This window comes from Diabrotica undecimpunctata, chromosome 2 (genome assembly GCF_040954645.1).
Source record: "Diabrotica undecimpunctata isolate CICGRU chromosome 2, icDiaUnde3, whole genome shotgun sequence".
Taxonomy (NCBI): domain Eukaryota; kingdom Metazoa; phylum Arthropoda; class Insecta; order Coleoptera; family Chrysomelidae; genus Diabrotica; species Diabrotica undecimpunctata.
This window is the reverse complement of record NC_092804.1, coordinates 154,655,557-154,669,840: the sequence shown is the minus strand read 5'-3', so window position 1 is coordinate 154,669,840 and position 14,284 is coordinate 154,655,557. Positions and strand designations below refer to the sequence as shown.

The 14,284-nt window shown below is 33.2% G+C and overlaps 1 protein-coding gene across 1 annotated transcript in view; it reads right to left on the bottom strand.

The window, feature by feature from the left end:
- Positions 1-10,007: 10,007 nt before the first annotated feature.
- The window catches only part of Cad96Ca (tyrosine kinase receptor Cad96Ca), a 171,830-nt gene continuing 167,553 nt past the window's right edge, over positions 10,008-14,284 (bottom strand). The window contains exon 8 of the mRNA XM_072523796.1: positions 10,008-10,384. Coding sequence (XP_072379897.1) covers positions 10,160-10,384 — 225 coding nt within the window. The 3' untranslated portion in view covers positions 10,008-10,159. The remainder of the gene's footprint in view (positions 10,385-14,284) is intronic.

Genomic DNA, 14,284 nt, shown 5'->3' with positions numbered 1-14,284 from the left:
TTTTTTTTGAAAGAACATAGCTGATGGCAAGCATAAATAAATTAATCTTCTTCTTCTTCTCATGGCGCCGTCTCCTTTCGAAGGTTGTCGATCGAAATGGCAATTGTAGTTTTGGAAACTGCTGCGCGAAAGATTTCTACGAAATAAATTAATATAATTATTATTATAACAAATTAGTTAAAATGACTTAAATAAAGTTTCATACATGCTAATACAAACGATTAATAAAGTTAAAAATAAAACGTTGGTTGTAGACCAGGTCACCTCAGGCCTGGTCAGAGCTAAATATGTCTTTTTATAGATGTACAATACGCATAAAAACATTCCCCATGTCCCGGAAACTTATATGAATGACCTTGCAACATTTTCCCATTACTTTGACCCCAGTCAGATAATAAAGAGAAATGACAGCCTATCTCGCTCACGAAGACTTTAACCAATCATTTTTTTATTTTAACAAAATCTGGGGGTGTCACAAATGAAATAATCATCTGTTGGTTTACAGCTTTCAATTTTATTTGATTATCTTTAACTTTCGTTTGTATTTATTCTTAGTAATTTTCATTTAAGTTGAGTACTTGGTTTTTAAAGTTTAGTTTTAGTTACCTATTGTGGAATTGTGGAAAAGAATGTTTGTGTTGTGCTAGTAAAAACATGGTGCATTACTGTTTTGTACCGTTGTGTACAAATCATGGAAAAATTACAAAAATGCATAGGATTCCATGGATGATGATAGTAAGTTGTCACTGAAACTCAAACTATTGTCTTCTCCTAAATTAATGAACAATAACATTTTATTAATATGATTTTATATATTGCGGTTATATCAAAGTTGGATTGCCCAAATTAATAATCAGAAATTAGCCATTAGAAATGTCATTTCCAGTAACAAATGGTGTGAATTATTTTTAAAAGATTGTTTGAATAGCTCCCTGTAGAAGCGTCAATTTTAAAATTTTTTGATGAAGCTGACGATTTTGATTTAAAATAAAAATGAAGCATAAAAAAGCAAAATAAGCAAAGTTGAGCATTTGAAAGTAAAGAGGTGGAAGTTAAAGGATTGAGCAAAAGTCTTCAATAATAGAGTGCTGGAAGGATTTAAGGAAAAAACAAAGTTAAATGACTAGTTGAAAGCCAACTGAAAAGTTGTAGTATGAGTAGAAGAGCAAGTGCTATGAAAAACATGTGGTAAAGGGCCTTCTAGGTACAGAGAAACTTGGTGGAGGAACGTTTGAAGTGCAACAGAGGTAATGGGAGAACAAAAAGGCTAGATATACTAATATAAGAGTTTAAAAAAAGGAAGATAAAGATAAAAACAAGGTATAAAATTAAGAATTTGCGGAAATGGAGCTGTATCTATTGCTAAGTAAAGATAGTCAAGATCTTCTGCAAAGTTACTTAAAAAGTTGGAAACATCCGACGGATAAAAAAATTATACAGCACTGATAAAGCAAATGCCAAGTCATCAAAGAACTTGACTCACGTGCAGCATTTTAAGAATGTGGATGGAAGAGTGTTAACATCTGATTTTAAAATAAAACAAAGATGGTATTAGTACTTTAAAAATTGCTAATGAAGAACACCAAAAGAGATACAGAGAATGCTCGACCCCAAATGAGAATGTTATACCGGGGGTAACGAGAGATAAGGTTTTAAATAGGATGAAGAATGGTAAGACAGTAGAACCTGATGGAATAGCTGTCGAGGTTTGGAAGGCTTTAGGCAAGGAAGGGGTTTGTGTGTTGTAGCAAAGAAAGTAGGATACAAGGGGAAAAAAGATACATACAGAAAGTGCGTGACGGTATCACTGTATAAAGATAAGGGAGACATTCAGGGCTATAAGCACTATAAAGGAAAAAATTTAATGGTGCACTTAATAAAAATTTATGAGAGAATTCTAGAGCGAAGGTTAAAAGAACGGTTTGGGGTTTATGCCAGGAAGTAGAACAACGGATGCCTTCTTTGATTTGAAGCAGTTAATGGAGAAATAGAGCAAGTAGAAAAGAGATCTTGGGAAAACATATGGCACAGTCTCTCGACAAGAGCTACAGAGATATATAAGAGAGAAATGGGTTTCTGAGAACTACGTCAGGCTCGTTAAGGATATATTTAAAGGAGGTACACCAAAGTAGGGATTTGTGTTAAATTTACCGAAAGTTTTTCAGTACTGGTTGGTTTTCATTAAGATTTTTCACTAAGTTCCTACCTTTTTTTGGTCTTCAAAGAATGGGGTCTGGAATATTTAAAAGATATCTTCGCAGCATAGTCATTCATCCGTGTCAGCCTTTTCGAACCTAGAGAGGTAGGCCGTAAAGCACCTGTATCCTGCGAGCACCTGCGTTAGGAAATAATTCACAGTGCACCCAATCTCTTATGTTTGGGATTAGCATATTTGTCCACTGTGCAACATCCTCCGTGCTGTTCCATTCTTCTTGCCATATTTTAATTGGCCTTTCCCTTTCCTTTCTTCTCTCGGCGTTAGTAAGGTTTCTTTGTTTTATACAACTTTTTTCTTTTCACTGCCAACAGATGCCGCGGAAAACATCCAGTGATGGTCCACGAGGCTGCCGCAGATACAGACACTTTAGATTGGTGCCGCGTAGAGGACGATTGACTGCACAACACCATGTAAGGCCCACCTACTTCCGGATTTGGATCTCCCAATGTTGAGCATTACCCTCTTCAACACAGCTGTACTATTTGCAGCCTTCCGGGACACCTTTCGCACGTGCTCCTTCATTTTCCATTCTGGTGCAACGCAACTACCAGGTACTTTACGTGTTGAGTCCCTACCTGTTTATTCTTGTTATAGATGTACTGACAGCGAAGGTAATAAAGAGGGCTCATTGACCAGTGCTCTTTGCATGATATCGTGTTGGTGGAGAAGAGCAACGAAATGTTAGAGAAAAAGTTAGAGGGATAAAGAGTGACTATTGAAAAGGAAGGACTTAATTTAAGCAGGTGGAAAACGAAGTATATTTTTAGGAGAAACAGGAATGATTGGGGACTTTCAACTACTTGGCGAGAAACTGAGTTGAGTAGAAGAATTTAAATATCTTATTTAATACATGCGGAAAATATGACACAAGATCGAGAAATTGTTTACTAAATACAGGTTGGTTGGCTTAACTAAAAGAAAATGTGGGGTACACTGTGATCGATAAATCGGGGAAGAACTGAAAACAAAAATATACAAAAGTGTGGTGAGGTCTTCGTTGGCGTACGGCGGTGAATTTTGACCTATAAGGAGGGTTCAGGAAAAGAAGATGGAGAAAGCTAAAATTGAAACGGTATGGTGGATGTTGGGTAAGACTAAAAGGGACAATATCAGGAACGACGTGATTGGAAAAAAAGTTAGTGTGACTACAGTCTCAAAACAGGTTTAAGAACAAAGACTACCATGGTTTGATCACTTCATATGTAAAAATTAGATCTATATGGGATAAAATCTAGAGCTGTTCAGGAAAGAAGAGGAATGAGAAAACCGAGGAGAAGTTGGAAGGACTGTGTCACAGACAACTTGAGAGAAAAAGGTTTAAATAATTAAGACACGATGGACAAAACTAAGTGGCAAAGAAGATAAGAAATACCGAGCCCTGAAAAGAAAAAAGCTGGGGAAGAAGAAGAAGATGAAGAAGTAAACAGTAATATACGGCAATGTTGCTTATAATAAGCAATTAATTCAAAAGTCTTTTTCTGGTAAAAGTAATTAGTTTTTATATATGTTTATGCCATTTGCAGATCAAATTATATATGACGTCAATATATGACGTCAAAAAAAAGTAATATGAGAGGACGCCTATTTATAAATAAAACCGACGGCTTGCAGAAATATTGTTCCGAAGTCGGTTTTTGAAATAATGAATTTAGAACTTTCATTTGCACCATTCTGTACAATGTATAACATACTTATAACTTTATTAATTTGAAGAAACAAATATACTTACTGCTTTTAAAAGTTAAAATTTTAATAACAGTTCTTTGTTTTCATAAAAAATTGATGTATAAAGCTAAAAAATTCAGCAAATATCAAATATTTAAACTAGCACGAATCTTTCCACAAAAATTTGCTGAATCTACCACAGATAGGAGCAATATTAAATTCTTTCACATTTTGGTGGTAACAAAACGTTCTTGGTAGCGGATTTTATATCACTGTTATGAGAAAAACTTCCGCAGAGCTTTTGCACATTTTTAACCACTATATTGTAATATACTTCCACTGAGATGAGTTGTTTGTGAATGTTTAAATGAAAACCTAATAATACCAGATATTAAATTATTTTTAACTGAAATCAAATTGATTAAATTATAAAAAAAAAGAAACTAATTATTTCTCTTAAAATATGTAACTGAATATCGGTCTCTCAATCTTTAGAAATTTGACAAATAATAGCGGCCATATCTTTAAAGCGACGTATCTCAAATTGGTCATCATCAGTGTGGTTTGAAAAATTACCTTTACCATTACCTTGGCTTTTTGGATCTTGTGACAATTCTGTGCTACTTCAAACTTCTCTAAGGTTTTTAAGTCAATAATATTTTTGCTTTGTCCTTTTTTCGTAGTTAGTTTCACTTTTAAAACTCTTTGGATCCATTATTTTTGTAAAACTAGTCTTCTTCTTTGTTAAGTTCCTTCCTCTATTAAAGGTTGGGAATCATCATGGCTACGCGGACCCTGTTGACTGTCGCTCTAAGTAGTTCTGCACTATTGCATTTAAACCGTTCCTTAAGTTCTAAAGCCAGCACATCCTTCGTCTTCCCTATCCTACTACTTGCTTTAATGCCTGACACCCTTTGAATATATGATATTCGTAGGATTTTTCTTGTAACACAAAAATTCAAAGGCGCCCAACTTATGCATATGCACCTGTTGTCTATGCTTCCAAGCCATAAAGAAGAGTAGAAAATACGTAACACCAAAGAATTCTTAGGCTTAGTCCTAACCTTATATCCCAACAAATGAATTGTACATGTAGGTGCTATTTTAATATATGTCTTACATGTCTTAATTCCTTTAGTTTGGTCTACATTTGAGGTTATTTATGTTCCTAAGTATTTGTAGGTATTTACACTTTCAATTACAGTATCTTTAATAATCAAATAGATGTTTGTATCTGTTGATTTAGTCATGATTATGCATTTAGTTTTTTTTAAATTTATCCTTAGCCCATATTAACGACAGCAATTGTTAAGGCATTGCATTACATTATATAAATCATTGTTGCTAAACTCAAGTTTTTAAAAATTTCTTCATTGATAGATATACTTCCTATTGAATCTCGAGAGCTCTTATTTAAATGCCGCTTCACTGTAGACAAAGAAAAGTAGTGGGGACAGCACACAATCCTGAGGAACTCGACTTGGGTATTCTGGTAGTAAAATTTTTCCTTGGCAGTTTTTTTCCAGTATAGATTAGATATAATTTTCATATCACGACTGTTAATATTTTTGCTGTTTAATATATCTACAAGCTAATTATGTTGAACCTTATCAAATGCATTTTTGAAGTCTACAAAATATTATAAGATGTCTTGATTCATGTCTGGGACAATATATTTAAGCTGAACTAAGCATTTCTTGTGGCCATACCATTTTTAAACCCAAAATATATCGCTCATTTTATATTTAAGAGTTTTAATATTTCTGCTGTGTATTGTTTTCGAAAATGTTCTATTTGCGTGATTCATTAAAGCTATTGTTCTGTGCGCACATTATCAATAACACTTTCATCAATAAGTTTTAATAATTCGATGGGCACATCATTTGGTTCAGTAGCTTGTCATGTCTATGATGTATTTGTCTAAATTAAAGCTATTATACATTTTATCGAGATCTTCTATTTCCTTGTATTAAAGATCCACGTCGCTTTTGCCACTCGAATTTTTTTTCTGATGTTTCCCTGAATTTATTTGTATGTATGCATGTCTTTTGCCTTATGTTTTTTTTTCGTTTTATTCTAAGTTCAAGAATTTTTACTCATCCAAGGTTTTATTTTTTCTTCAAGAGGTTTAAGTGTTTCTTTTTCAACTAATACAAGGACTGATTGATTTTTCCCCATTTATAGTCAATATTTATCCGAGTTTCCGTATTATCCTCTGACTCTTCTTAAGTTTGCGTTTATTTTAAATTTTGTTTCGCATATGTGTTGTATTATTCGAGTAGTCTTGTATCCATATTTTTTTAGAGCGAGTGCTCCTTACAGACTTTATCTTCAGTCTCATCAACAAAATAACAAGGTGGTTGGGATCGGAGGAAGTGTCCGCTTCTGGATAAGTTTTGGATGATATTATAAAGTTAATCTGTAATGCCAAAATTCATAAAGAGGGTCTAATTTATTTATATGTACTTGCTTAAGTGCATTCATTCATTCACGCCATCTCGAAGAGTAGAGAACACGGAACATCGAAGCATCCTTTGGTATAACTCTAAACTTATATTTAGAATTTTTCATTCTAATGAACATTGTACATACGATTTCTATGATTTGCAATATTTTTGATGTTATCCATGCCTCAAAGTCTATATAGGTATTCAATATGTCAATCACAATATTTTCAATAACCAACTAGCTGTTTGCAACTATTGATTTAGTCATGACCATCCACTTTATACTTCTTCTTAGCCTCCTGTCGTCCATTTTTGGACATAGGCCTCTCCCAACTCCTTCCTTTTTCTTCCTAAGCCCTGCTCGATGACTGCCGTTCCAACTGTACAGCCTATCGTACGTAGGCTATGAAATTGGATATACTCATTTTGTTGACAGCAGCTTGAAAATAAGATACGGAGGATTCCCCTGCGTCTCATTTTCGAGATAGATGTTCGATCATGGATAAACCATTCCCTTAGGTTTCTAAACCATAACGTTTTTTTTTTCAACCTGGCCCTTTTTTTCTGTCTATCTTGCCTTTTAATATCCTTTAATTCCTTCCTTCGATCTATATCCTGAGCAACATACTTCCAATTTGTTCCAACTACTCTTTTTATGTCATATACTCATCTTATCTGTGGTCCTTCTCGTAGTCGTCTACCTTTGTAAGGTCTTCAAAGTTGCATTGTAGCGTTTCAACGTTGGTCTTTTTGTCTAGCAGTGTGGCATGCCAAGCTTCATTTGAGTTTTTTAGTTTTTGTTGTGATATCCTTAACTTTTGTTTTTGATCTTACCCAGTCGTTCTTCTTTTGACCTGACAGTCGTATACCTAACATTGCGTTTGCTATGTCCCTTTCTGTTGTGACTAGTTTATTCATAATTAAATTGGTTAGAGTCCAGGTTTGACATCCATATCATGCTAGCACCTGCCATGAATTTGGGCAAGATACACTGTAGCGTTTTATATTTAATATCTATATAATAGTATAAATTCTGTTTTGAGTTTTGTATTTAGTTGTTTCAAAATATAGATAAATTTGTCTCTGTTACATTGTCAGGTAAAAAATTATTCCGGTTAAAACTAGGAATCGAGGACGTTTAAAATAATCAATAAAATGCGTGTTGTTTATCTCGTAGTAAAGACGTATTAGCGCTGGGAGTGTTTTTTTGTCTTTATTTACATTCAAAATTCCCCATTTCGTACCCCATGTTATTTCTAACTATAATATTTCAAGATTTTTTGTCGTTGAACAACGATTTGTTTACATTCAAGCCCCCAAATATTCCGGTTGAAAAAGAGGTTCTTAGAAATAAAAAGTCAGGTATTCAATTTTTCTAAAACGTAATAAGCTGGGAATATTTCAAGGTTGTCGACGAGCGAGTGTCGAGGATAGATTGTTTGTTTAGGTTCGTAGATCACAAACTAGCTGTGAGACGCGAGGAAAGTTTTATTTGGCGTTGAATTTGGTAAAATGTAACGCAGAAAGGAGTGAAGCAGGAGATTTGAAACGGAGAAGATGTTTTGCGGACTTTGAATCAAGGGTCGATTCAATGTTCTTGGTGGTAATGTCTTAAGACCGGTTAATGTGATTAATTTACTCTTTGCAAATAATCGCAGTTTAGAAAAGAGTAACCACCAAAAGATTTGTGTACAGACCGGAAACTGATGAAATTATTATATAGGATGTCCCCGTCGTCAGCTTGCTTCCTCCACCGAACCTAATTTACATCTCTTGATTGTTCGTCCCTGAGTATGGAAATGGTTGCTTTGTCCCTGTTGGAGAATATGTCCAGATAGATGTCCGATAGATGTTTAACAAGTTTTTTTTCAAAGTTAAGTGCGAAACAGTGAAATTCAGGTAACTTTTTAAGCGATTAAATTTTAAAGTGAAGACAGACATTTTTTGCTAATGTAATAATTGCTTTCATAACAATTTAAAAATTGTAATATTTAACAATTTTAATTTGATTAATATATAGAAAAGATATTTCATATATAAGGTTAAATTTTAAGATATTTTCATAAACAAGGATATCTTTAATTTTTAATAATCTAATTTGGCCATATTAATAAATAACCTAGGAACCATTTCGAAAATTTTTGTAGCAATCTCCTTTGTAAACAGATAGACACGTAAGTTTTTTTTATTCTGTATTTTGCAACTATTTATATAGTATATTTTTTATGCCATTTGTATTTTTGATAACTGTTTGTAGTAAGACACAATAAATGTTAAATTTTGTTTCTTAACATCTGTTTCTTTTTTTAACTAACCTTTTTTGAGTTTCCGTTTGAAAAAGATATGTTTCTTTATGTTTGATAATTATTTCCCTAGTTACAACTAGCTGTTGTAATGGTTATAATTAGGCACCTCGAAGTGGCGCTCTTTATAAATTACTAGAGGTGTTTCCTGTTTCCTTTTGTTCTGTTTGTCCCAAGTGATTCATGACCCTTTGTTTCATTGTGTAGCTGCCCCAATCCTACCCCCTGTCATTTACTTACCCACGACCCCAGCTCTCCAGTTAACCCCTGAGTGCCGTTCGCACAAGTAACGATTATTTTGCTTGCCCCATCTTGACCCCCATTAGTTTCTGTCCCCAATTTTCTACCCCTATGTTCTTACCCTGAGGTAGGCAAAATATAAATCGTTACAACACTTAGTTTTCTTTAAATTAATCTTAAGTCCTGGTTTATGACAGCATACACTAATGAGTTGCATTACGGTCTGATAAACATAGCTTCTAACCAATCACAGAGCGATATAGATTTTTGGGTGGATATTTTGATATCTCTAGAGTTCTTGTTTTCAACTCTTACCTTATAGAACACTCTAAATGAATACAAAATGAAACAAATACTTCAGTCAGACAAATAAATTAAAGGATGTTATCCACTTATTGTACGCAAGAGAGATACCTCTAGGTATAATCAAAAGGGATCGGAAATATCTACCAAAACAACACAATAAAAGTAAAACTAGAAGAAGAACTAACCGACCCTATTGAAGTGTTCCATAATTAAAAATGCGTTATAACACTCCTCAAAACTGAAACAAAATTTCTAATTGTGTTTTTCACGAAACAATCACTATTTTTATGTTTACAAGCATAGTAAAATGAAATTATCAACGTTAAATCACGTGATGAATATCTTGATGTTTATTGGCTGAATTAGATATTGTCTACTATGCTATGAATACTTCAAGGACATTGTTAACTTTGCAGTAAATGCCAGTTTTATTTTATAAATTTGTTGGGATTTTGTTTACTTTAACGAAAATACCTTGACTTTTTATATAAAGAAATGGCTAGAGTTCAAGAAAGAACGAAAATCTTAATTATGCTAAAAATTGGAGATTGTCAATTTTAATATGACATGCCTTATAATATCACAATATATTGTTTTAATTTATTTAAAAACACATTTTGATATTTGAAAAGAATAGAATTTCAGATCAGAATAAAGAGGCTGTTCGTTCAGTAAAGAGACAATCCTTTATTCTACGATAGCTACTTAATATTGAAAAGCACCTTACTTACCACCGTCCCTACCTCACAGTACTTGATTTATATTTCTTTCTAGGTAAACTACATATGCATCTTGGGATCTATCGGTTTTTATCCGTTTAAAATATCGTTAAATATAGATAAAAATATTTTAATGTTTTTATTAATTTACATAAAGTTTAAAAATACATAATTACAACAATGATTATATATACAAAAATATACCAGCTTATACACAATACAAAATTATCAAAACAGTCTTTTTTCGGACGGAATATAGTTTTATAACTTTTCCCCACTTAAACTCATCATGTTGTAATACGAATGATCCGGAAACCTTTCGAGTTCTATGTAATCGGTCTCTGTCATTAATAATTTTTCTAAAAGTTCTAAAAGTTCTGTAAACGACGGTCTCTCCTTAGGGTCTTTATCCCAGCAATAGTACATTATGTTGTATAGTTCTCTCCTGCAATGTTCTGGCTTGTCAAGACGATATCCATCTCGAACCTGAAACAAAAAATGTCTTAGTAAGGTTCTAAAACTGTTTTTCTTGTGGCACGTCATATTAAAAATTATGTTTGTGTTGGATTAAGCCACAATGAATTATAATGAAAATTACATTTTTAACTAAAAATTTGACGTTTTGGTTCCCACACCAGAAATCGTTCTCAAAAACAAAATTGGGGTAAAAACTTCTTTAACAACTTTGGCGGGTATACATCATTTTACACATTAAGTTCCAAACTATATTTTGCGATTGGGTCCGTGGCACCGTAAAAATTTTATAGCTGAATCGTATTTAGATCATATTTCTAGGAACATGTTTATAAAAAAAAAAAAATAATAATCATTAAGATTAAGCCAATTATAAGTGTGAATAAAATATATACACGCGGCGCCTGATTAAAATATATAGACTACGCCCGTGTATAGGTATTATGCATACCACAGCTGGACGGTCAAACTTGCACAGATTTGCACTTTTTATGGTCATTTATATTTTACAGGGCACAGCATATTGTTGTATTATAGTTTGGGTTCTACGTTTGTTCTGAACTGTGTTCTTGAGCGAGAAATAGCAGTATTTGTTGTAAAAAGATGTCTTACAAACGTGAGAAAGCAGAAAGGCAAAGACTGGAACTACTGATGGAGGAATGTTTACAAGAGATAAACAATATGGACATGAGTGATGAAGAATTAGTTGATTCTGAATCAGATAAGAGCGGTATAGAGCCATTTGATGCCGATTCTGATGATGATCCCGATTATACCGAAAATGAAAACATTGAAAATTCCGATTAACAATCAGAGAAAGAAGTTCTTCAAGTGAAAAGACGAAAAGTTGCATCAACTACAAATCATGCATGTTCCTCGAATTCAGATGTCAATGTTCCTGAAAATGTACCACAAGTGTGGGGACCAATCATTAAAAATTTTAAAAATTTAGTTTTCAATAAACCTGTAGGAGTTCCTGATGAAATAACCATTCAAATTCAAGGTAAAACTGAATTAGACTCATTTCAACAATTCGTAACTGATGAGATATTTGAACTAATGATTTTGCAGACAAATATTTATGCTGATCAAAAAATTGTAGAAAAAATTACGAACGAAACCATTGGTCCACAATCAAGAATAAATTAATGGACTCCAACAGATACAGCAAAAATGAAAAAAATTTTAGGAGTCACCCTCTGGATGGAACTCGATCGAAAACCAACCCTAAAAGATTATTGGAAACGATCTTTGCTCTACAAAAATAAAATTTTAAGTGTTATAAGGCGAAATCGCTTTGAGCTACTACTACAAATGTGACATTTCTCCAATAATGAGGAGTGTCCTCCAGGAAGTAGGCTGTATAAAGTTAAACCCCTACTTGATATTCTAAATAAAAATTTCAAAATGTGCATGGAACCCGGTGAAAACGTATGTATTGACGAAAGCATGATTCCTTTTCGACGACGAATATCATTTCGTCAATATAAAAAAGGGAAAAACACAAATTTGGGTTTAAAGTTTTTAAGTTATGTCTAAAGGGTGGCTATACATACCATATGAAGATTTATTGTAGACTAGATAAAAGTATAGGTATACCCGTAGGTAATACAATAGTTCTTGAACTTATGGATGGACTTCTGGGAGATGGCCGTACACTGTTTGCTGATAATTGGTATAATAGCGTCGGATTAGCTAAAGAACTAATTGCAAATAGTACACATTTGGTCGGCACATTACGAAGTAACCGCAAGGAAAATCCAGTGGCAGTTGTCCACAAAAAACTTAAAAGGGGTGAAATTTATGGAGAAGAGAAGGATGGTATAGTTGTAGCTAAGTGGAAGGACAAAAGAGACATTTTATTTATAAGTACTAAACACGGAGATGAAATAACGAAGGTTAGTGCAAGAGAAAGGAGGTGTCCGAAATAAACCTACTGCTATTTGTTCTTACAATTCTGCCAAATCATTTATTGACGTGTCGGACCAGATGTCATCCTACTCTACTGCTTTACGAAAAACGATTAAATGGTTCAGAAAAATTGCAGTTGAGGCCTTAACAGGTACTGCTGTAAAAATTTGTGTTTGAAGTTACTAGGTGTCGACAATATTTCTGCAACTACAGCCAATAATAGACTAGAAAAACATGAACTGAAGGCGACAGAAAAACGGAAGCGGTGTAAAATATGTTACACTCGTTTAGCAGGACAACATAACAGAACATATGCAGCTGCTCACAGCAAACAAGTGATATATATCTGTCCAGCATGTCCGGACAAACCACCTATTTGTGTAGACTGCTTTTTCAATTGTCATGTGTGTAAACCAAAATAATTGATATATCTAATATTTTTTTATTTACGAGTTTTTATTTGATGTCAGTATCTACTGAAATGTTTTTTATAATCTTTTTTTTTTTGTTTTTTGAATGTGTAAATTTGTTTTATTTTGAACTACTTTTACCTAATTTGTAATTTGTACACAATAAACAAATTATCAGTACAAACATGGATACTTTACTTTAAAATTAATAATTTTTTACTGTAATAAAAACGTCCCAACAAAACTGTAAAAAAAATTATTGACAAAACCAATTCATCTGCCAATTTGATATATGATGTAATGTAGCGCCGCACCAATACATATCCCATAAGATACCTACGTCAACTGTGCAGAAATCGCATACACACGACCTACAATACAGCTATGCCTCGTGAATAAAATCTATACACACGGCGCCCTGGACCCGACTACTGTGTATATATTTTATACACAAAGCGCTTAACGTGTTAACACAATTCTTAAATAATCTTTTTTTGAGACCAATTTCCGAAGTGGAACTCGAAACATTAATTGTTTAGTTAAAACTGTAATTTTCATCACAATCAATGGAATTAACACAGTTAAGAGAAAATACTACTCTTAAATTATGTTGTTGTATTTGGTTTTTTAATGTTCATTATAGCATGAAGTTATTTTTCTCGGGAATTTTTTAGGGTTTTTGTTACAAGAAATTTATAAAAATTGATAAATATGTGTTTTTCTTTATTGAAGGATATAATACGACTCCCTCTTAAAAACCAACTCAACTAATACCGTCTGTATTTTATCCATATTAAGTTTTTGTATTAGATAACAAACACTTCTTGGATCACATAAGCACATTCACGCCAACCCTTTAAGTTGCATATGGCTATTTCATCCCCATAGACGTCATTTTCATAGATGGTACGGTTTGTTACATCATATAATAATTTGTTTTTAAAGGCCGTTTGCCATTTTAAGTCTTTACCGTTAACATACTACATTACTTTTAAAACGTTGCTTGTCCATTAAGAATGACGACTTTAATTTATTTCAATTCAATATAAGTACAAAGATTTTTTTCTATAAAGTAAAGCAAAGTACAGTGATACCTCGATATACGAGCGCCCTAATATACGAGTGTTTTTAGATACGAGCCGCATAGCGCGCGGATTTTTGCTTTAAGATGAGAGCAAGATTTGAGATACGAGGAATCGGTTTTTATTCAAATTCATACCTCTTATTTGACTACTTCTAATTTGCTTTGTAAATAAAAGATATTTTTTGCTGGTAATAGATCTTTAGGGCATCGCCATAAAGATCATTTTACGGGTCTGTACGTGACTATTATTTGGACCGACAAATTAAATGTTCATTGGAAGTTAAATCCGACAAAAATTCGGATTCTAATACTAATCATACTGCACTCTCGATGTCGGTGTAATTTACACTGTGTAAATGTTTACTATAGACCTCAATCTGTCTGCTTTGCTTGATTCCCTTATTTTTAAAGTACTGTTAATAAGTTGGGCTCGCGTTTTGTGCTTTTTGTACATTACAATATTACATTTATTTTTACAACCATGGGTTCGAAGAAGATGATGTCTAT